Source organism: Mustela nivalis (assembly GCF_964662115.1).
Source record: "Mustela nivalis genome assembly, chromosome: 3".
NCBI lineage: Eukaryota > Metazoa > Chordata > Mammalia > Carnivora > Mustelidae > Mustela > Mustela nivalis.
The window spans coordinates 102627402-102651782 of NC_139022.1; the positions used below are offsets into that span (position 1 = coordinate 102627402).

General features: G+C 48.6%; 1 protein-coding gene across 1 annotated transcript; it reads left to right on the forward strand.

Annotated features, from left to right (window-relative positions):
• The first annotated feature begins 8442 nt into the window (after positions 1-8442).
• On the forward strand, positions 8443-22929 carry PCDH12 (protocadherin 12). Its single transcript, XM_082725246.1, has 5 exons — positions 8443-8521; positions 8979-12256; positions 15746-15843; positions 17810-17961; positions 22071-22929. Exons 2-5 carry the CDS (start codon positions 9377-9379, stop codon positions 22544-22546), a joined length of 3606 nt encoding a protein of 1201 aa, XP_082581372.1. The 5' UTR covers positions 8443-8521; positions 8979-9376; the 3' UTR covers positions 22547-22929.
• The last annotated feature ends 1452 nt before the right edge of the window (positions 22930-24381 follow it).

Sequence of the window (24381 nt, forward strand, 5' to 3'; positions counted from 1 at the left end):
GTCAAAGCAGTGTTAATAATGTGGACTAAATATTTAGAGTCCAGTGTTGAGGTGAGGAATGGATAAAGAGCGTTTTCCAATCAATTTCGGTTTTAGACTCCATAAAAATAAGAGACTTTTGTGTCTTTCGTTTTATGTGCCTGTAGAGTTTTTTAAATTCAGCTTTCCCCGTGTGCCTAGCCTTCCACTGTGCTAAGCATTATCATGCATTATTTACTTCCTTTAGGGTTTTTTTTTTTAAAGATTTATTTCTTTCTTTGAGAGAGAGAGCGCAGAAGCGCACGCGTGAGTGGGGGGAGGTGCAGATGGAGAGAATCTTCAAGCAGACTCCCCACTGAGAGCAGAGCCCAAGATGGGGCTCGAACTCACAACCTTGAGATCATGACCTAAGCTGAAACCAAGAGTCAGATGCTCAACTGACTGAGCCACACAGGCACTCCATGCATCATTGCATTTAAATACCCAGGATCTCAGAACGGAGGCAATTTTGTTTCCCCATTTTATAGTTAAGGAAATTGGGGCACTAATGGGTGAAGTTATCTGACCGATGTCTGTCATACGGTGGGGAAATACAGGATTAGGACCAGCTCCTCCAAGGTTCGACACTCTCCTGTAGACTCTAAAAGAATTGCGTTTGTTGTAGCAGAAATACAGAGAGAACAAAATCGTTCTTCCCTTAAGAGTTAAAGGGGAGGGGCGCCTGGGTGGTTCAGTGTGTTAAGCATCTGCCTGGCTGCCTTCGGCCCAGGTCATGATCCTGGAGTCCTGGAATTGAGCCCCATGTTGGGCTCCATGCGGCAGGGAGTCTGCTTCCCCCCTCTCCTTTTTTTTTTTTTTTTTAAGATTTTATTTATTCATTTGACAGCAATCACAAGTAGGCAGAGAGAGGAGGAAACAGGCTCCCCTCTGAGCAGAAAGCCAAATGCGGGGCTCCATCCCAGGACTCTGAGATCATGACCTGAGCCTAAGGCAGAGGCTTAACCCACTGAGCCACCCAGGCACCCCTCCCCTTCTTCTGATCCTCCCCCCAATCATGCTCTCTCTCTTAAATTAAAAAAAAAAAAAAAAAAAAAAAAAAAGAATTAAGGGGGAAAACCCTAAGGAAGTCAGCAATAGATTTTATGACTTTAGATTAGGTGAGAATGAGAATAGAGAGAAAAAGAAAAGAGACTCACCTCCATCGCCTGTCCCCAAGCACAGAAGATGATGGAGCTGCAGGCTAGAAGAGGATGGGATGTGTGACCTAGAACAGAGGTCAGCACTCTGTCCTGCATGGCTGGACCATCGAGTAGAGAAGCAGGAGTGAGTCCGAATATGCTGGTGACTGGAAGGACCAGAAGGCTCCCATCAGTGCCTGTACCTCTCCCCATCCATCACTGGGGCATCCAGTGGTTGCTCCAGAGACTTTGCTGAGCTCTTCCCACCTGCCTGGTGTTAACAGTCACCTCTTCAATGGCTACCATTCCTGAGCAGCCCTGAAACAAGCCTTAACAACAGATGGGTAGCAGTGTAGAAGGAAAGACCCTGCCCCAACTCTGGGATAGGTCTGGATGGTGGTGAGCTCCACTCTAAGACAGGGGTATCACTGGATTCCTACTAGCATCTTGTCATTGTGTGTTCCCTCACCATGTAGATCTTAAATGGTTTCTTTCTTTTTTTTTTTTTTTTAAGATTTATTTATTTGACAGAGAGAGAGAGATCGCAAGTAGACAGAGAGGCAGGCAGAGAGAGAGGGGGAAGCAGGCTCCCTGCTGAGCAGAGAGCCCAATGTGGGGCTTGATCTCGGGACCCTGAGACCATGACTTGAGCCGAAAGCAGAGGCTTAGCCCTCTGAGCCACCCAGATGCCCCTCCTAAAAGGTTTCCAGTCATCACATGGGAATCTGAAACATTGGTTTTTCTTTCAAATAGGGGCTTCAGGGTAAAAAACAAATGAGGAACCACTACCTTAAAAGCACAATTATAAATAACTAAACTTTAAAGGGCTACCCACATACCAGGCCTTGCTCTAAATGCTGTGTACTGACTACGCCAAACTTTACAGAACTTGAAAACATAATTACCAGCATCATTATCATTCCTGTTTTAAAACTAAGGAAACTAGGGAGCCTGAGTGGCTGCCTTTAGCTCAGATCGTGATCCCAGGGTGCTGGGATTGAGCCCTGCATCAGTCTCCCTGCTTGGCAGGAAGCCTGCTTCCCCTTCTCCCCTTCCCTTTGCTTGTGTTCCTGCCCTCGCTGTGTCTCTCTCTGGCAAATAAAAATAATCTCTTCAAAAAAAATTAAAAAATAAAACTAAGGAAACTGATGACAGAGAAGTGAAGTGACTTTTCACTGTCACACAAATGCTTTGGACCCAAGCAACTGCAGACTTGAGCCCACATCCTTAACCCCATTGCTATGCTCAGATCAAGTTAACGCTTTGCTTAAGGAAAATGATTAATTGGGTGTGTAAGGAGAAACGGATCACCTGTGTGACCAGCTTCCCTGGTCAAGGCAGATCCAACAATACCTCAGGTCATCCCAGGGTTATATAAAAACAGATTCTTAAAGAGACTTGAGGTGGCTGACAGCATAAAATGTTTTCTGTGCTTCTGATGCAAGGTAAAATGTGATTTACAATAATAGGCACAGAATGATCATGTTTATACTTGCAACCTGGCATTTTATTATTATTCCCCTGAATAACAGGGAAAAGAGTTTTGTAACCCCAAGGTAACACGGCTCTGTAAGAAGGAAAAGGGGTAAGATTTAGCAGCAGCTGCCATCATAAATCAGTGTGTGGTTGTTTCTCTCAGAGCTCCAGGCTCAACTCCTGGCTGTCATAAACTTATAAAGGGAAGCCCCATGAGAATTTATGTAATGACGGGAAGACTCATTTTCCTTCCTGCAAGAACCTTTCTGAAGCAACGCAAGAATTAGGTTGATTAGATTCTATGTGAAGAAAGAGAACCAAACCAGTGGTTGAGAGGAAAGAAAAATGTGGGTCAACTTCAGCTACTTCCCTTGCAAAAAAAAAAAAAAAAAAAAAAAAAAAACAACCTTGTAAATAAAGAAGAACATGCTAAATTCCACCAGATAAATGATTAAATGATTGGATGACCAAATAAGTTAATGAATGAGTGTGAGCCAGGTTTCCCCAAGGGTGGTTCTGTCAGTGTGAGAACAGTTCGATCCTGGAGTCACCCAGAAATGCTGAATACATAACAAGGCCAATCAACACAGTCAGCTTCTGAATATTCATGTACAGATGATGCTTCCAGTCAATGTGTTTGATTTTTGTGTTCGCTGATAGATTTTCAAATTCACAGTGTAAATCAAAATTCTAAAGAAGAAGGAAAAGGAGGAGAAGGAAGAAAAGGAGAAGGAGAGGAAGGAGGAAGAGGAGGAAAGAAAACAGAAAAACAGAAGAGAAACTCGTGTTGAGAGTATATACTACTTCTGAGTAGGATGGCCTGGTGAAAATATACTAAAAAAATTGTCATTGTTGACCTAAAATTAAAACTTAACTGGCACTTGTATTTTTATTTGCTAAATCTGACAAACAATTTCTGGGCTAATAACCCTATGGAGAAGAGAAGATTGAGGACAGTGTCTGGGGACATGCCCATCCCTGGGAGTCAGAAGGAAGGAAAACCAAGGAAGAGTCTGTAGAAACATGGGGGGAGAACCGGCTATGGACAGACCTTAGCTGAACAGTGACACAGGCATGAGGGAGAAGGGGCGACCAGAAGGGTGCTCAGTAAGAAATCCTGATGGCTGTAGAGCTTTGGCCCTTACAAAGTTGCTAGTAGTTCTAAGAAGTTCTAAATCAGTGGTTCTCAATGACATTGAGGTGGAGACGGGGCATGTGTCAGACTGCATACAGAATTAAAATCTACATGCTAGAAGTGGCTCACTTTCCCTCCAAGGTTGGAGAGAAAGACAAAACATATGGGTAACCTTTATTAACTCAGAATTTATGGGGCCCGGTTATGGTTACTAAAGCACAAAATAAATTCTGAGTCTCCTCTTGCATTTTTCTTGAAAATCATGAAGGAGATCCATAGTCCACAACGATTCATTGGCAAGTCCTCATGTTCACACTACTTCCTCTCACAGCCCCCCACCCTGTTCTCTCATGAACCCCCTCCATGGTCCCCTCAGCCTTCATCAATCCCCCTCTCCTATTTTCCTTTTATTATGTAGCTCAATTAAGCCTCTCTTTCCAGAAAAAAACTTCAAACCAACTTCCCCAACTCTGTCCCAAATGAAAAGGGAAGTCTTTTCGAAGGGAGCTGGCAGTTATGAAATTCTCTTTAGCAGGGTGGAAAGGGGAAGAGTATGAATTCTCTCGCCCTTTCCTTGGTATTCAGATAAGTGATTCTGATATTTGTCCCCTTTTGAGAGCTACCACTCTAATGCAAGACAATCAAGACACAACGCCTTTTCATTTCTTGAAAGATTCTATTATTTGGCAGATATCTACCTACAAAGTACATTTTTTTTTTTCCTACACTGGGCCCAGAAAGAGGTGTTATTGTGTGGGAGTAGATGTCATCTGTCCCAACAAAGAGCACAAAGTGTCACATCAAGAGCAGGTGACCCATCTACCTGAGTCTCCCAGTCAAGATTCCTGGCCACACTGGCTCCAATTTCAACAAGGTCTCGCTCAAAGAAAGAGGCTGACCTTGGGTGTTTCTATCACCCTCCCAATGGGAACGATCCTAAGGAAGAGGAAGCATCCAAGCCTCACCAAGCGGCCTTGGTGACAGTGACTGTGACAGCTGCTCGGCATATTCACAAGGAGCCCCAAGGGTGGGCCACCAGCCATTCAACCTGTTCATAGGGTGAGGCACGATCCTAGCCTTCACCCAGTGGACCTGGGAGTCCCCCAAGGGTCAGAGTCCCACCTTGCTGGTCTGACCCCCCAAGGATCCTCAGGACATCAGGCATTTTTTTTTTTAATTTTTATTTATTTATTTGACAGACAGAGGTCACAAGTAGGCAGAGAGGCAGGCAGAGAGAGAGGAAGGGAAGCAGACTCCCCGCTGAGCAGAGCCTGATGCGGGGCTCGATCCCAGGACCCTGAGATCATAACCTGAGCCGAAGGCAGAGGCTTTAACCCACTGAGCCACCCAGGTGCCCCGACATCAGGCATTTTGAAAAAAAATCCTGACCCACCCCCACACCTCCCACTTCATCCCCCAACACTCCCCCATAGCCAAGGGCCCAAGTGTGAATGACCTCAAGGTTGGTGGCAAGCCAGACTTCCAAACACCAGCCCTGATTCTTGCCCTCTTTAAAAAAATATTTCAGGCTTGAGGGAGGCATCCTTAGCGTTTCCAAACCAATTTCAGGGGACCTGTGCAACTTCACATCTATTTTCAAAACTCAGAGGGATAAAGGCTCTCCAGGCAAACTCCAGTGACATCTCCATTTGCCCCTTGACATGTGGCTGATCCCTGAAGCCAGAAAGGAGGAGAGAAAATTACTAAGCGGGACCTCATTCCCAGAGATTATCACCTTAAAAAAGTCTTATTTGCTGGCTTGGGATTCTGCCCCCAATATGAATAAAACAAACAAACCATAGCCATAAAAACTGTCTGCGGAATCAAACTTTGTTGCGGGGTGCCTGGGTGGCTCAGTGGGTTAAGCATCTGCCTTTGGCTCAGGTCATGATCCCAAGGTCCTAGGATTGAGCCCCGTGTCAGGCTCCCTGCTAGGTGGGAAGTAGGCTTCACTCTCTCCCTCTGCCCCTCCCCATCACTCCTGTGTGCTTTCTTTCTCGCAAAGAAATAAATAAAATCTTAAAAACAAAACAAAAACTTTCTTATTTTGTGACCTGGGAGTCCATTTTTTGCAATGAGGGTACAGTGAAGGCAACACATACACACAGAGCATGAACAGGACAATGTCCTTTCGAGAATATAAATGTTAACACTGGTAAAATCGTGAGTTCCATAAATCCTTCCATGGGCAGTGGGTCACATTAGGTTTCTCATGATAAGTGACTGTCATCGCATGTAAGCTCCTTCCAGTGTGTTCTATGCAGGACAGGTCTAGAGCTGTGCCTATGTGTGAGCTCCAGGTACCCACCTCTCTGCCTTTGGGCTTTTTTCTCTGCCTTTGGCCACCAGATGGCATTCTGGAAACATTCTCAGCACAAGAGTTTTCTGCACCAAAGCTCCCCTGCATTATTCCCAATGGCCCTCCCCACTCCCTCCTCTGTTTTCTTCCATTCCATTTTCCAGAGTGCAGCCCAAGGGGCTTTATGGAGGTCCAGTCTGTGTGATCTTGGGCAAGTTAGCTACCCCTTATCCTGATGGCCTGGCAATGAGGGAGGAGCAGGAGGGTATAGGTAAAGCACTCGAGACAAGGCCTGGCATAGAGCTATTGTCTTCATCTTCCTTCTTGGGGCCATTTAAAAGCTCCGCATGGTCGGTAAGACAAGGTCCAAATCCTAAACATGGGACTCCAGGACTTCCAGGAGGGTCTGGCAGCCCATTCTGACCTCCCCTGCCTACCTTCTTCCTCCCCACTCTCCACACAGACCTCTGGAGATACTGTAAGGAGCCAGCTCACTCACCTCCAGCCTTTGTCTACTCTGTTCCCTCTGCCTGTTTTGCCTCTCCTTTGCTTACTCACCTTCCTCTGGCTAACTCCTCTGTCTTCAGGATTTGGCCCAATACCCTCCGTGAGGAGCCGCCCATGACCACTAAGCCCAAACACAGAGCTACTGTGCCCCCTTCCTCCTTTTCCCCACTCCCTCCTTAGACTGCAAGCCACTTGTGGGACACCTTGTCTTGCTAGGTGCACTGCACACGATAGGACAAGTGAGGGCCAGAGAGTGAGGCTGCCATGCAGGCTGTCATCCAAGGGCAGTAAGCCTAGGGCCCATCTCTGAGCAACAGGGGCCTGGGGCCTGTGCTTGCTCCCTTTGAAGCACAGGCAGCACCTGGCCCCAGCCTGGGCTGAGAAAGCCCTGGAAATTGAGCTTCCTTGGCCATGCAGGCAGAGAAAACAGCGAAGGGGCAGGGGCACCTGGATGGGTCAGTCGATTAAATGTCTGCCTTTGACTAAGGTCATGATCCCAGGGTCCTGGGTTTGAGCCCCACTACTTGCTCAGCAGGGGGCTCTGTTTCTCCCTCTCCCTCTGCCTGCTGTTCCCCTTGCTTGTTCTCTCTGTAAAATAAATAAATACAATTTTAAATTAAAAAAAAAAAAAAAAAACAGTGAAGGGACAAATGCAAGGTCATCCTCACCATTTGCATCAGACCTGGAAAATAATACAAGCTACAGAAACATGGAATGGATGCTTTCTTTGGACCAGGCCCTCTGCTAGGCCCTTCTAGGTATCATCTCACTGAATCCTTACATAATCTCCTGAGGAGGGTGACAGCCACACTCTACAGAGAAGGAAACCGAGGCGCAGAGAAGTTAAGTGACTCGTGCAATGTCTCCAAGCTTGTGGGTGTTCTGTCTGTAGGGCCACACTATAGGAGATGGGCCCATGGATTCAGGCCCTTGCTGTGGTTCAACAAGTGACAAGGACAGGGAACCTCAAGGAGTGGAACATGGAGTAAAGGACAGAGCGTGGGAAAGAAAACATGGGGGCAGGGATGGGCACAGATGGCTCTGAGGCTTGAGACTCCCTCAGCGGCCCCTGTCCTAATGGCCACAGGCCTACAAGCCAACAGGCCCTGATGGAGGTCCCCTGTGTCCCAATGGGCACCTCCAGCCTCAAAGACTCAGTTGCAAACAGCCACCTAAAGGAAGCAGGCCTTAAATTCCCAACACTTCTAATGTTTTACAAACCTCTAAACTCAGACGGAGGCAGGGTAGAAGACCAGGAGGGTGCTGGGTGCAGCAAGTGAGGAGGTAAATGAGAAGCCACAAGCCACCACAAATGCCACCCAGGTGATCCTGGGCCTTACCTCTGTGAGGAGGTAAATGAGGGGAGGGCACATCTGAAAACATCCATCTCCCTAGAAGTGGTGGTGATGGGGATGGAGTACTGTTGGTGAGAATCAGTCATAAACAGCAGGGGGGGAGAGAAGAATCAGGGGAAGGGAGGGATAAGGAGAGGAAGGCGTGGGAGAGGGACAAGTATAAAAACCTCCCAAGAAAGGGGAGCGGGAGGCCCGGGGATTCCCCCAGATAGGGACTCAGGCTGGACCAGATGCAGAGAACAATGGGCCTCCAGGCTGGAGAGCAGGAAGGGAAGGGGGAGGGAAGCCACACGGTCAGGTCAGAGAGATCCCAGGGCTTCAGGAGCCAAGGCCATAGGCACCCTCGTGGGTCCGTGTAAGCAGGGACAGCCCTGGGGCCAGTGCAAGGGCCAGAGCTACAAGCTGAGACTAGCTATTCCATTCTAAACACCTACCACTCGCTACCACTTTCAAAACGTCATTGCCTGTCCTCTGAGCCAGGACCCAGCCCTTCATGCATCATTTCATTTGTCCTCACAATTTCCTGCTGTGAGGGCTACTATGCTTATTCCCATCCACACTCTAAGGATGAAGTGGAGGACGCCCAGAGAGGGTAAGTGACTTGTCCCACACGACCCAGCTGGTAAATTGCAGAGTCAGAATCTGAACCTAAGCAGTTTGGCTCTGATGGCCACGCTCTTGATCATAGCTGCTTCCCAAGAGACAAATATGGATGATCAGGGAAGAGTCAGGACTTAGAGGTAGATGAGTATGGAGAGAAGACTGGATCGGGGGAGGAATCATGGGGATATGAAGGAAACAAAGAGAGCAGTGGAAAAGAGCATGACACACCCAGGAGGGGTACTGGGGTAGGCAGGGTCTCAGGCTCTTTGTCCACTTGCCTACACAGTGGCTCCCTTTCCCTCAGGGGCCACCTTGCGTGGATAGCACCTTGTTGCCCTGTCCCGGAGCCGCAGCCCATCCTCCTCCACCGCAGGCCCCTTGGGCTTCACGGGAAGCCCTCTTTCTCTAATTGGCATTGAAACTTACAGCCCTCCCTTTTCCTGTAGGTGGGGTTTCCATAGGAAAAAGCTGCTTCTCCATTTCCCCAGCCCAGCAACTGTTTGGAAGTCGGATCCCCACATCCTGCTTTACTGGGTCAAGTCCCTCTTGGACCGGCTTTTGCCCATCATTTACTGAAGGGGACCCGCGGGTGCCCCTGTGCAGGGTGCCCCTTGGCAATTTCACTTCGTCAGTGCTTGGACCTCTGATATCTCTTCAGATGAAAATGGCCTTGCCTGGGAATCCTGCTACTTCCATCATCATCTAATTATGGGACGAGACTGTGACAGCAGGTCTGGGGGCAGGAGAACGGGGCTAATCAGGCCCCTCGGGAAAGCGTGGAGGACTTGCCTAGCCTTTGAAGGACTGTAGTGGTTTCTGAGTCTAGCCCATTCTGGCGGTAAGCATGATGCGACTTCTGCCACTTCTGCTGGGGCTTTTGGGGCCAGGTGGCTACTTTTTCCCTCCAGGGCATGGTCAGGAAGTGGCCACTCTCACTGTGAAATACCAAGTGGCAGAAGAGGTGCCGTCTGGGACGGTGATAGGGAAGCTGTCCCAGGAACTGGGCTGGGAGGAGGGGCGTGGGCAGACGAAGACTGCCTTCCAGGTCCTGCAGCTGTCTCAGGCACTCCCCATCCAGGTGGACCCTGAGGACGGCCTGCTTAGCACGGGGAGCCGGCTGGACCGAGAACAGCTCTGCCGGCAGCAGGACCCCTGCCTGGTTTCCTTTGACGTGCTTGCCACAGGGGACTTGGCTCTGATCCATGTGGAGATCCAGGTGTTGGACATCAATGACCATGAGCCACAGTTCCCCAAAGGTGAGCAAGAGCTGGAAATCTCTGAGAGTGCCTCTCTGCGCACCCGGATCCCCCTGGACAGAGCCCTGGACCCAGATACTGGCTCCAACACCTTGCACTCATACACACTGTCTCCCAGTGAGCACTTTGCCCTGGATGTCATCGTGGGGCCAGATGAAACCAAACATGCAGAACTCGTAGTGGTGAAAGAGCTAGACCGGGAAATCCACTCATTTTTTGATCTGGTACTAACTGCCTATGACAGCGGGAGCCCCCCAAAGTCAGGCACCAGCTTGGTCAAGGTCAATGTCCTGGACTCCAATGACAATAGTCCTATGTTTGCGGAGAGCTCCCTGGCACTAGAAATCCAAGAAGATGCTGCTCCTGGTACTCTCCTCATAAACTTGACTGCCACAGACCCTGACCAAGGTCCCAATGGGGAGGTGGAATTCTTCCTCAGTAAACATGTGCCTCCAGAGGTTTTGGACACCTTCAGTATCGATGCAAAGACGGGGCAGGTGATTCTGCGTCAACGCCTAGACTATGAAAAGAATCCTGCCTATGAGGTGGACGTCCAGGCAAAGGACTTAGGTCCCAATCCCATCCCAGCCCACTGCAAAGTCCTCATCAAGGTCCTGGACGTCAATGACAATGCCCCAAGCATCCACATCACGTGGGCGTCTGAACCATCTCTGGTGTCAGAGGCTCTTCCAAAGGATAGTTTCATTGCTCTCGTCATGGCAGATGACTTGGACTCAGGAAATAATGGTCTGGTCCACTGTTGGCTGAGCCAAGAACTGGGCCATTTCAGGCTGAAAAGGACTAACGGCAATACATACATGCTATTAACCAACACCACACTGGACAGAGAGCAGTGGCCCGAATATACCCTCACTCTGCTGGCTCAAGACCAAGGACTCCAGCCATTATCAGCCAAGAAACAGCTCAGCATTCAGATCAGCGATGCCAATGACAACGCACCTGTGTTTGAGAGGAGCAGGTATGAGGTCTCTACTCGGGAGAACAACCTACCTTCTCTTCACCTCATTAGTGTCAAGGCTCATGATGCAGACTTGGGCCTAAATGGACAAATCTCATACCGTATCCAGGACTCCCCAGTTTCTCACTTGGTAGCTATTGACTCAGACACAGGAGATGTCACTGCCCAGAAGTCACTAGACTATGAACAGATGACCAGTTTTGAGTTCCGTGTGATCGCAGAGGACAAGGGCCAGCCCATGCTTGCATCCAGCGTCTCTGTGTGGGTCAGCCTCTTGGATGTCAATGATAATACCCCAGAGGTGATCCACCCTATACTCAGTGATGGAAAAGCCAGCCTTTCAGTGCTCGTCAATGCCTCCACAGGCTACCTTCTGGTGCCTGTTGAAACTCCTAACGCCTTGGGACCAGCAGGGGCTGACACACTGCCACTGGCAACCCCCAGTTCCAGGCCATTCCTTTTGGTTGCCATTGTAGCAAGAGATGCAGACTCGGGGGCAAATGGAGAGCTCCTCTATAGCATTAGGCGTGGGAATGAAGCCCGTCTCTTTGTCCTCAGCCCCCACCTGGGCCAGCTGTTCATCAACATCACCAACGCCAGCAGCCTCATTGGGAGTGAGTGGGAGCTGGAGATAGTGGTGGAAGACCGTGGCAGCCCCTCCTTGCAGACACAAGCCCTGTTGAGGGTCTTGTTTGTCACCAGCGTGGATCACCTGAGGGACCGGGCCCGGGAGCCTGGGACCCTGAGCACATCGGTGCTGACAGTGATTTGCCTGGTTGTGCTGTTGGCCATCTTTGGGTTGATCTTGGCTCTGATTATGTCCATCTGCAGGACAGAGAAGAAGGACAATAGGGCCTACAACTGTCGGGAGGCTGAATCTACCTACCGCCACCAGCCCAAGAGGCCCCAGAAACACATTCAGAAGGCAGATATCCATCTTGTGCCTGTACTCCGGGGCCAGCCAGACGAGCCTGGTGAAGTGGGGCAGCCCCACAAGGAAGCAGGTCAGGAAGGGATGATGGAAGCGGGCTGGGACCCCTGCCTGCAGGCCCCCTTTCACCTCACACCAACGCTGTACAGAACCCTGCGTAACCAAGGCAACCAGGGAGCACAGGCTGAGAGCCGAGAGGTGCTGCAAGATACTGTCAACCTCCTTTTCAACCATCCCAGGCAGAGGAACGCCTCCCGGGAGAACCTGAACCTTCCTGAACCCCAGTCTGTGATGGGACAGCCACGCTCAAGGCCCCCGAAGGTTACGGGCAGCCCCACAGGGAGGCTTCCAGGAGACCCAGGCAGCGAGGAGGCTCCACTGAGTCCACCGGCCTCCTCTGCAACCCTGAGGCGGCAGCCGAATCTCCATGGCAAAGTGACCCCCGAGAAAGAGTCAGGTCCCCGGCAGATCCTGCGGAGTCTGGTCCGGCTCTCTGTGGCTGCTTTTGCAGAGCGGAACCCCGTCGAGGAGCTCACGATGGATTCTCCTCCTGTTCAGGTACCCGGGTGTGGGCAGCTCTTTCTGTGGTCACCCTCGGACCACCACATCAGACACCCCCATTACCCTTATGTTTGTCACACTCGTTCCTTAGGCTCTCCAGGGACTTTATGGTACATTGGCGGCAGTGGGTGAGGGCACAGCTCTAGGGTTAACAAAATCTAGCTGTGTGATCCTGGGCAACTTATTGTCTTTGAGCCTTCATTTCCCTGTCTATAAAACAGAAATGATGGTAAGAGCATCTGCCTTGCAGAGTGGTCCTGAGGATTTGATCAGTTAATTCCTATAAAGCAAGTACTCACTGTGCCTGGCACAAGTAGACACACAGCAAAAGGCACATTTGAGAATACAAGCTTTGGGATAAGGCCGCCTGAGTTCAAATCCTGCCTCCACCTCTTCCTCTCTATGAACTACAGGAATGTTACTCAAGCTTCTCTGTTGAAGATATCTATGTTAATAGCACCCATCTCCTAAATTTGCTTGAAGATGAAATGAGTGCACTTAAGGCCTGGAATAATGTCTGGCACACAGTCAGCACTCAGCAAATGGTTACAATGACTTCCGCAAAGCTCTTCATCTCCTCCTGCCCTCTTCTCATCTGGGCAGCTTTCCTATGAAGCTGGCCAGCACAGGCATCATTGACTCTGGGCTCAGGGACTGAATTTGACTTGCCTGAGACTAGAGTGTGATGGTGAAGCCTACGGCATGGGGTAATGGAAAAAAGTCTCAGAACTTGGAAATCTGATCTGGGTTTACATTTCAGTATAGGCACTCAGAAGCTGGTCAACCTTGGGCAAGTCTGTCTAATATTAGAGCCTCATTTTCTTCAAATGGCAGTTATGATGCCAAATTTACCCTGTGTCTGCCTCCCAGGGGTTGAGGATTAAATGGCATAACAAAGGACAAAATAGCTAGTGACCTGGGATTTACTAGACAAAAATTGGAAATCTTTTTCAGGGACAGTACCCGATCTCACACCCACCTCTGTTCCTCTGCACTTAAGATAATTTTCCCCGTGCCAAGGATGCCTGGGTGGCTCAGTCATTAAGTGTCTGCCTTTGGCTTAGGTCATGATCCCAGGATCCTGGGATCCAGTCACACATCGGGCTCCTTGCTCAGCAGAGAACCTGTTTCTCCCTCCCCCACTCCCCCTGTTTGTGTTCCTTTCTTGCTATGCCTTTCTCTGTCAAATAAATACATAAAATTTAAAACAATTTGTTTAAAAAGAAAACATTTTCCCTGTGCCAGGCTGCCCGCTCAAGACACATGTGTGTTTGGCCAGGCAATCGACTCAGGTTTCCTGTGGAGCAAGGACACAGTTTCCTTCCCCCATATCCTCCCCAGGAAGCCACCTGGAGAGCCCCACGGCTCTCTTAGAAGTCTTACCCTGAGCCCTCTGTAGCTCCAGACGCTGCCCAGAGCCATTCATTCATTCATTCTTTCTTTAAATGGATACTGAGTGAGCTTTTTGAATCAAACACTGTGCTGGTTATTGTTGAACAGAGACAGCAGAGAGCAGGCACTGGGGGTAAACCCACTGGGGTGATGGAAAGAAGGGTGCTCTGCTGAGATCAATGTGAGGTTAAGAGGCAGCTTGCCTAATGCTCATGTCTTTCCAGCAGCACAGTACCACAGTGAGTCAGATCTGGGTTTAAATTCTAGCCCTTCCACTAACTGAATGTGTAGCCCCTCTGAGCCTCATATTACACATCTGCAAAATGGGTATGATAGTATATTTTCCCTAGGGTTATTATAAGAATTAAATGAGGGGCACCTGGGTGGCTCAGTGGGTTAAAGCCTCTGCCTTCGGCTCAGGACATGATCCCAGAGTCCTGGGATCGAGCCCCACATTGGGCTCTCTGCTCGGCGGGAAGCCTGCTTCCTCCTCTCTCTCCGCCTGCCTCTCTGCCTACTTGTGATCTCTGTCTGTCAAATAAATAAATAAATAAATCTTTAAAAAAAAAAAGAATTAAATGAGATTATATACCACACTAGAATTATTAAGTGCTTTTCAAAAGATCTATTAATAAATGAATCATATGGGTTCCTGGCTGGCTCTTGATCTTGGGGTCATGGGTTCGAGCCCCACAGTGAGCACAGAGATTACTTAGAAAAAAAAATTTTTTTAAATAAATAAATGAAAGATATACTTTCACTCTTTTGATCCTTATACTGCAACCCACATGGACCTTGATATTATTCCCTTTTTATTGCTGAGGAAACTGAGGCTCAAAATGCTGAAGGAATTTCTCAAAAAAAAAAAAAAAAAAAAATCCAGAGGGAATTGGGGCAGGGCAGATGTAGGATTTGAATCTGAGTCTGACTGATTCCAGAGTCTACACTCTTGACTATGAAGAGACCCTGAATGACAGCGCTATGTTCAGGCCGTGGCACTCAGGGAGTGTCCCTGAACTACCAGCTAACGCTTGGAAGAGTGGCAGGGACATTAGGAGGGCTTTGGGGCCTGGGTCAGGAGATGTGATCTGCCTTGAGGCAGGCAACTGGGCCCCAGCTCTCTTCCAACTGTCCTCTGAGGTTGGCACTTTCTAGCTTGAGCTGCCTAGAGAGGCTGAGCTGGCCTTCTCAGAGAAGACAGGGAAGATTCAGGGAAGACTGGCTCCTGGTAGGTCCAAGAGCCAGAGGCCGTCTTTCTAAGAGAAACAGCATTTTCTCTGAGCATTTTAAATTCTCATACCACTGCGTGAATTAATCCTGACTGCCCTGTAAAGAAGGCTGGATGGGTATTTTCAGCTCCAACTTAGAGACGAGGAAACTGAGGTATGAGCATGTCTAAAAACCTGCCTGACATTACACAAACTAGAAATGACCTTGAACTAGAACTTAGTCTCCTGAGACTTGGTGTATTGCCTTCGCCTTCAGAAGGCCCTGCAGGGTCTGGCCCTGACATCTCAGCCAGCCCCACCACCCCCCGCCCCCCAGCCATTCCACAGCCTCCCTGAACCTCCACCCTCTCCTTCAGACTTTCAGCCTGCAGTGCCTTGTTTTCATTCACACTCTTGTTGAATGAATGATTGAATGATAGCCTTCTGCTTTCTCCACAGCAGAGCCTTGCATCTGGCCCCGCCAAAACTGGCTGAGTGTTTGAGTACCGCTGAAGGTGGGGAAGTAACTCCTTAAGATAATCCTCATCAAAGTAAGAATGAGTTTATGGTCAGGAAATGCCCTTTTCAGCCCCATCCCACAGATTCCAGCGGGAGCACGTTAATTCTGAGAACGAGGGGTCGGCCCAGGGGGTCCCTCTTCTCACCCTCAGACATCCAGGTCCTGCGGTGTCATGACAAAGCAAGGATCCTGCCTGTACAGTTCCCTGCCTCCGTCACCATTCACCATCCCCCATCTGATCACACAAACATCTGAAGCTGGAGGAAAGACTATAAAAAGAAAGCGCCGGCATTGAGGGAAACATCCGGCAAGGAAGTGTGCTGGGTCGGAATTGTGTGGAGTCAACAGATTTTTCCTGTCTTGCAGCAAATCTCCCAGCTGCTGTCCTTGCTGCATCAGGGCCAATTCCAGCCCAAACCAAACCACCGGGGAAATAAGTACTTGGCCAAGCCCAGCGGCAGCAGGTAAGCAACACATGGACCCACAGGCTTCTCAAGCCCCCCACTGGCTTGCCTTTACCCCTGGAGCCTCTGTGATCTGAGGAAGGGTGAGCACATCCCAGACAGCAGACCCCTGGGAGAGCAGCGGACAGCATCCTTCCCCCCATCCCAGGCAGCATGGTCCCGGAGCAACTGTATTTATAGTTTTTACAGGACCCAGAGTCTCTAAGGAAATGACTTCATCCCTGAGGCTCTATCTGTCCCCTGATTGCAGAGGTGCTAGGCTATGGGCTTTAAATGTGTAAGTTTCAGCATTCTTTGTCTTGAATCTTAAACATAATATGAAGTTTCCCTGGCTAAGGACATGAGTGTGTGGGTGTGTTCTTTTGGGCAGTCCTGGAATTAAAGAGAGCTCAAGAGGACATCAAATCTAACTCCTTTTTGTTACAGATGTAGAAACTGGGGCTCTAAGTATTTTGATACAACCCAGCTATGCTCAACTTGAGGAAGCCAGGTAAATCCTTGGGGCCTCAGTTTCTTACCTGTATTTAGGGTAATCATCACACATCCTTGGAGATCATCACACATCCTTGCCAAGAAGGGGTAAGGATTTGATGAGCAAATGTATTTTAAACCCATAGCCCAGTGACTGGCACATAGAAGGTATACAACTGGTGCTAAAATCCTTTCCTCCCAAAGTGACTTTGTTCATGGTCACATAGCCAGTGAGTGGCCAAGCTAAGACCAGCTCAGGGGACCTCACTGACTCCAGGTTCGGTGCTCTTGTCCTGCCAACTCGTAGCTTCCTTTTTGCAAATATGGTGGGAGGTAGAGTAGAGTAGCAGTGAGTGCACACACTCCATAGCCACATCAGCCTGGATTTGAATTTTTGCAGGATCTTGGGCAAGGTGCATAATTTTCACAAGTCTTAGTTTTCTTATTCACAACATAGGAATGATAACAAGAGAACTCCTTTATAGATATGAAAAGTTTAAGGATAAGGTGCCTATACACTCTGAATCAGCAAAAGGCCTGATTCAGAGTGATTGCTTTATAAACATTTGTTGTTTTCATCATCACTTGCAAACTTGCTGTCTCCCTACTGATCCCTTCATGACGGCAGAAACCATCACAGAAAAAAAAAAAGCAGAAAGGACCCCAGACCTTAAAGCCCTTTAAGGAGCCCTCCCACCTGCTGGAATGTGAGGCCAGACTTGGCTATGCATACTGAGGCAGTCCCAGGAACTGGCCTCTTCCAGGGGGCAGGCAGGGTCTGTGGGAGGGAGGGGCCAGGATGGAGACCACAGGGGTCAGGGAGAGTCTCAGTGGCCTTCTGTGGCCTCACCCCAGCTTCGTCCTCTTCTGCCCTGCTATTCTGGTCTGGGATTGGACCTCAAATAGGAAGGAGGGAACATTCAGTCGCTTTGTCCACAAAGTATTTATGAAGCACCTACTATGTGCCAGGCCCTGTTCTGAGCTCTGGTGACCAGGATACGAGACAGACAAAAATTTCTGCTCTCACTGGAGCTCATACTCGGATGGATGGAGGTGGATGGATGGGTGGAAGGACGGATGACTGCGTTATCTCAAGCTGAGTTACTACACTCCTACTCTGGGCTGCGCACTGTGAAGGAATGGGAGGGATGATGGTGAATAATGATATCAATGCATTCATTGTTTCTTCTATTTGCTCAGTGCTTACAAGGGGCCGGGTACCACTTTCTTTACATACACTGTCTCATTTTGCCTGCCCCTTGAGGTGGGTGTTATTTATTACCTCCATTTCACGGATGAGGCAACAGAGGCCAAGTAGGCAGGAGGCCTGGGACCAAGTAACCCAGGTGGATCTGACTCTGAAGGCCAGGCTGTGTATCCACCTCCTTATGTGGATGGATGAATGCTGGCATGAGTAGAAGAAGGCTCATGAGCAGGAATGAATAAATCTGTGTGTGAATTTCCTCCCTTGTGAACTGGCTGGCTTCCTTTACAGGAGCACAATCCCAGACCCAGATGGCACAGGTGCCAGGGCTGGTGGCCAGGCAGAACCAGACCAGGAGGAAGGGTGCATGGATCCTGAAGAGGACCTTTCTGTGAAACAGCTGCTAGAAGAAGAGCTATCAAGCCTGTTGGACCCACACACAGGTAGGGACTCCTCGGGATTGCCCTGAGCCTGCTTCTGTACTCATGGTCCCGCCAGCATGTCTAGGTATCAGCCTTCTCCACAGGAGAACACAGACATTCTCTTTCTGGGCAGGAATATCAGGAAAATTTTACTTTCCCTAACGCTTCAGACAGTCTTCATTTGTTTAAAGACCAGATTCTACTTTGGTTGTCCATTTTAAAAATCCTAAGAATAGTAAATGAGCTCTTGGTGTGTGCCAGATACTAGGAAGTATCTTATACACATTAGCTCAGTTAAGCTTCCAGAGAGTCTTTGGAAGTAGATGTTATGAACTCCAATTTAGAGATAAGCAAACTGAGGCTAAGAGAAGTACCACAGCCTGCCCAGAGTCACTTAGCTCATCAGGGACTGATGGGGAACCAGTCTGGGTCTGCCTGCCATCAGGAGACCTCTCCCCACTTCCTAAACCACCCATTTGTGTTTCTTTGGTGGGTTTAAATATCCTTCCATCCTGAGAACTGAGTCAACTCTTTAATGTGTTAACATTTCTAATTGAAATAAAAATAATATTTTCTAGAGAAACAATTTATTTTCACAGTTAAGTCCATAGTATGGACTTTAATTCAAGAATATGCTAGCTGGGGCACCTGGGTGGCTCAGTCAGTTAAGCATCTGACTTTGGCTCAGGTCATGATCTCAGGATCCTGGGATCAAGCCTTTCCCCCTATCCCCCTGTCCCTCTGCCCCTCCCCCACTCCTCAAACTCTCTCTGTCTCTCTGTTTCTCTCTCAAATAAATAAAATCTTTTTAAAAATTAAAATAAAATAATAAAATAAAATTTAAAAAATTAAAAAAGAATGTGCTAACTGGACACTGGTGAGCCTCCTTTGGGTTACACACTATACTCTGTCCATCCCTACACTGCGGTGTTCTGTTTCTTTAGTTTAATAATCCATTTCTCAACTGGACGTATCCTGTGTGCTCCATCTGGCTGCAAACACATTGAAAGCATGGCAGGGGCTTCCTTTTCCTTGGTTAAAAAAACAGAGCTAATATTTATTGAGAGCTTTCTATGCGCTAGTCCCTGTTCTATGTTCCTCATGAGAAAATCTGATGAGATAGGAATTATTCATTATCACCATCTCATAAAGGCAAAACCGAGGGGCAAGTTTGTTTAATAATTTTCCCAAGGTTGTGCAGAAAATGGTTACTAACATTGGCTATATGGCTCTAAATTAAAAGTAAGTAAAATTAAATCTAATTAAAATGAAGTCAAATGAAAAATTCAGTTCCTCAGTCATACCAGTCACATTTCAAGCACTCATCAGCCCCATATGGTTAGCAGATATTGCTTTGGACAGCACACATATAGAAAGTTCTATAGGACAGCACTGTCTAGACTCTATAGCTGTGAGGTCCAATACAGTAGCCACTAGCCACATAAGAAAATGGCAGTTACAGTCAAGATGTGATAGATGGGGGGCCCTGCCCAGCTCAGTGCGCAAAGCATGCAACCCCTGATCTCAGGTTTGTGAGTTCAAGCTGCACATTGGGCATAGAGATTACTTAAAAAGGAAAAAAATCTATTAAAAAAAATCATCGGGGCGCCTGGGTGGCTCAGTGGGTTAAAGCCTCTGCCTTCAGCTCAGGTCATGATCCCAGGGTCCTGGAATCAAGCCCCGCATCGGGCTCTCTGTTCAGCAGGGAGTCTGCTTCCCCTCCTCTCTCTCTCTCTGCCTGCCTCTCTGCCTACTTGTGATCTCTCTCTGTCAAATAAATAAATAAATAAAATCTTTTAAAAAAAATCATCCATCCTCAAACCCCATATTGGGCATAGAGTTTGCTTAATAAAAATAAAAAGCATAAAAAAAGTATACCTTACTATTTTTTTAAAAAGATGTGATAAACATATAAAACATACTTTCAGACTTTGAAGACTTAAGAATGTAAAAAATCTCATTAATTTAAAAAATATTCATGATATGATAAAACGATATTAAGTTTAAAAATGTTTTACAATTTGATTTTACCTTTTCTTTTTACTTTTTTAACCTGCCTCCTAGAAAATTGAAAATGACCTCTATGGCTCACATTACATCTGTTCCAGCCAGCTCTGGGCTGGAACCTGTGGGCTCAGCTGCCACATGGTCCTGCTTCTCTATGGCAAAGAGGGCATGGAGGATGTGGGGGGATGCTGAGGGCAGCAGGGATAGAAAAACCTGTGCTGCTCACAGGACAGGACTGCCAGGGGCTTTTGGTGAGCTTGCTGACCCCAGGGGTCATGGATGCATCCATCTTATGATGTGATGGGGACATTTTAATGGTTGTATGAGCTCAGTGAATGCTCATGGAATCCTGACAAGATGAGTATTACTATTTCACCACTTTATGAGAGATGAAGGAGGCTCAGAGAGGTTAAGCAATTTTCCCAAGGTCACACTGGTCATAAATGGCAGAGATGAGAAATCAAGCCCAGGCCTGCCCAGCACCCACCTGCCTCCAGGTGGACTCCCCATTGCTTTTCAGCTATTCTCACACACTCTAGCGATTTTCTAATTCCAAGCTTCATAAGCTCTCTGACCCTGGTACAAAGGCCTGATTCTGTAGCCAAAAGAGTTTCAACCTTATTACCCCTGAGGCTCAGGGAACTAAGGTTTACATTCCCCAAATGCCCAGGGTTAATATTTATGTTCACTGAGTCATTCAAGAAATGCTCACTAAGTCCCAGGCGTGGCTGGACCAGGTAGGAAGACGCCTGCCCTGCCTCATAGCCTTCAAGACTCTGCCCTGACAAGGCATGATGGAGACTCATTTATCAATATAAACCGCCATTAGCTGTATTTTGGGATAACATTCCCAAATTACAATAGTAACATTTGGTTAAGGTAGAAAAATGTAGGTAAATGAGAAGAAAATAAATCACTTCTGTCCAGGGGTAATTCCAGTTAACATTTGACATACTTCCTTTTAGTCTTTTATTATATGCACAGATTCACATTTGACATACTTCCTTTTAGTCTTTTATTATATGCACAGATTCTAAAGTAGCTCACCTTAAGCAAACATTAAACACATGCTAAAGTGTATGCTGGGCTTGTTTTTTTTTTAAAGGCACAGTTTCTTAACCATAATAGAGACTTTCTTTCTTTGGCTTGGCCTCTACCATCCGGTCTAGGGCTAGTTTTTTGAGATAGCGATTTTGTTGAAGAGATGGGAAAAGGAAAAGTGTGATGGTGATATTAAGGATCTAGGGGACAGTTTCTCACTGCTCCCCTTCCCTTTCCTGGGACAGTGCTTAGCAGACAACCCCTTCTCAGCCTGCCTCTAAGCCTGTTTCCTGCGGCCTGAGAAGCAAAGGTGGGGAGTTTAGGGCATGGTGACTGGACAAACCTTCACAGGCCTGGGGAACCCAGAGGCCACAGGTGCACACCCTCAGCGCCCTGGGGGAAATGGGGGGGAAGCTACTCAGAGAGTGGGTAGGATAGTACAGGCATATGGGGGTTGAAGTCATCAGATATGGGGTCAAATCTGGGTTTGGTTGTCTAGTAGGATGGGTGATTCAACTTCTTGGAACTTCGTTTCCTCATCCATAAAAAGGAATAGCACTCTTCCCTTCAAAGGTTTATGCGGAGGTTAAATAAGAGGATTCCATAAATTGCTTGGTGGGGAAGAACCTAATAAATGGTCACTATTACTATGAATACAAACAGAGGGCAGCAACCAAGCCAGGAACTCCACCCCTGCCTAAGAAAAGGGGTGTCCCCTCCATCCGCAGCTGCTCCAGCTACTCACAGCCTGAGGGAGTGAAAAGCCTGGCTGAAGACACCTAGCTTGAAATACAGCAGGATCGGGAAATTCTTTAGAAAAGGGCCAATTTCTAATTCTAGGCCTCCTTCCTCCTCCTGCCTCCTCCCCACTCAGCTCCTGTGGGTACTTCAGTCGGCAGCCTTCCTGCCCAACAAGCTTCCCTGTCAGGGCCTCTTCCTTCCCGTCCCCCTCGGGGCTCCCTGTCTGTCCCCCGCCATTTCCCTTCCCTCCTTTGTCCGGAGCCCTGGCCCACAGCCCCGCCCTGGGCTGCCTGGCCCTGCCCCGGGCCCGGCCCTCACTGGCTCCCCTCCTCCCCGCACAGGCCTGGCCCTGGACCGCCTGAGCGCCCCCGACCCGGCCTGGATGGCGAGGCTCTCTTTGCCCCTCACCACGAACTACCGCGACAACGTGTTCTCACCGGACACTCCGGCCGTGGAGGAGCCGAGGACCTTCCAGACGTTCGGCAAGGCGCCGGGGCCGGAGCTGAGCCTGACGGGCACGCGGCTGGCCAGCACCTTCCTCTCGGAGATGAGCTCGCTGTTGGAAATGCTGCTGGAACAGCGCTCCGGTGTGCCCATGGAGGCCGCGTCCGAGGTGCTGCGGCGGCTGTCTGTCTGCGGGAGGACCCTCAGTCTGGACCTGGCCACCAGCGGGGCCTCGGGCATGGAGGAACAGGGGGGTCCAGGGGGAACTAAGGGGGCCGGGGGCAGGACTGGCAGCAGCAGCAGCAGCAGCAGCAGGGGCCTGTGGATCCAGGAACCAGGGGCCCCCGGGGACAGCAGGGAGCCCAGGCCCTGAGGATGCTGGGACATGAGCTGCTTTCTAGAATCTTTGAACTCGAGGTCCAGAGGTGGCCCAAGAACTTTAAGGTGACCGATGGTGCCCCACAGAGGAGGCAAGGGCCCCACAACTAATCGATGGCTGATCAGAGCAGCCCCTTGTTAGGGGCTGACTCTGCCTGTGAATTTTTTGGAGGATGGAGACATTTGTGGCTGAAATGAGTGTTTGCAGGCAAAACACATGTAGAGCACGGAGGGTCAGTCCTCCCCGTGGGACAGATGCCAAGGAGTGTCCTAAGCAAGAAAAGCTGGCCTCATCATATACTTAAGGGTAGGGGCTGGATCCTGGGGTACCAGGTGAAGCTCTCTGACCTCCTAATAAAGGAAAAGTGCTGGCTTATTCTCCTGTGTGCACCTGTCAAGAGTGGGAGGGAAGGGTAACAGAGTGAGGGCTCCTTGTTGCCTGTTCCCTGGCAAGAAGATAAGCTGGACCTGGACATGAGTAGGGCATATGGGTACACAGAGGTCAATACACAGTGATGAACACGTGGACCCTTGACCTCACTTCTCTATTGCTACATTATCAAATAATCTGCTTCTCGGCTGCAAAATTAGGGCTAAGAAAAGCATGACTATTTATAGAATGTTTATGTGAAGCAGGCCCCAGGCTTTACACTAGGATTTAATTTAATTTTCCAACAACCCTGAGAGGGAGGTGTTATCCCCATTTCACAGACAAGGACAGGAGGTTTGGAGAAATAGAGGGTCTTGCCCAAGATCAAGGGTAGAGGCAGAGGGGCACCTGAATGGGTCAGTTGGTTAAGCGTCTAACTCTTGATTTTGGCTCAGGTCAAGATTTCAGGGTCATGAGATCAAGCCCAGGTCAGGCTACTCCTGCTCAGCAGGATGTCGCTTCTTTCCCTCTCTCTCTGTCCCTCCCCCAGCACATGCACACTCTCTCACTCTCTGTCTCTAAAATAAATAAATACATCTTAAAAAGAAAGAGAGAAAGAAAGAATAGAGGCAGAGCCAAGACTTGGAACTAGGCTTGACCAACACCAAAACCTGTACCCTTGAACTTGATTCTAGACTGCCAACCAAGAAGAAGAAAGGAAAAGACCCCACAGGTGAGCTTTTGCCAGTAGTGAACTTGTCTGTGTTCCCCTCATGAAACACTTGAACATTTCTAAAGCTGCTCAGGCCGGAACGGCTCTGCATTTCCAAGCATAGAATAAGAGGGACTTCGATCTGATCTGATGCAGGCCTGGGCCTCTGCAGGCTCCTGTCCTTTCCCAGCGATTAGCCCCTCAAGTATAGTAGTCATCTTCATGGACCCAGCATTTGTGGGTAAACCTTCCTCTGTCGTAGCAGGTTTGGGCCCATGAATTCAGGCCCTAGAAGACAGTGTACAAATGGGGTCTATGAAATCAATACTGACAGCAGCAAAACTTCCAGAGCAAGAGGGAGCAAAGAAATAGCCCATATTTTTCCAAGGCTCAGCCTTATAATTTTCCTGGAAATTTCCAAGCAGTCATTCAGTTAGCCATTCAGGCCTCTCAGTAGCATAGGGCTGTCCTTGACACTGAAGGCAAAAATTCCTCTCTGTGCTCTTCCTTCCATCCCTCTTGGAGTCCAATACTCATGTTCATTGTCCAAAGAAATGGGCCAATCATACTCCTCACCAAGGATAATGAAAGCCATGTAAACTTGGAATCCAATGTGGCACCATTATCCTGTTATTCCACGTTACAGATGATAAAAATGAGGCTCCCCAAAGTTAAGGGCTTAAAGAGCAGAATCTCTGGGGCTCTGATTACATCACTTCAGGCGCCAGTGACTTCCTTCCAAGATCTG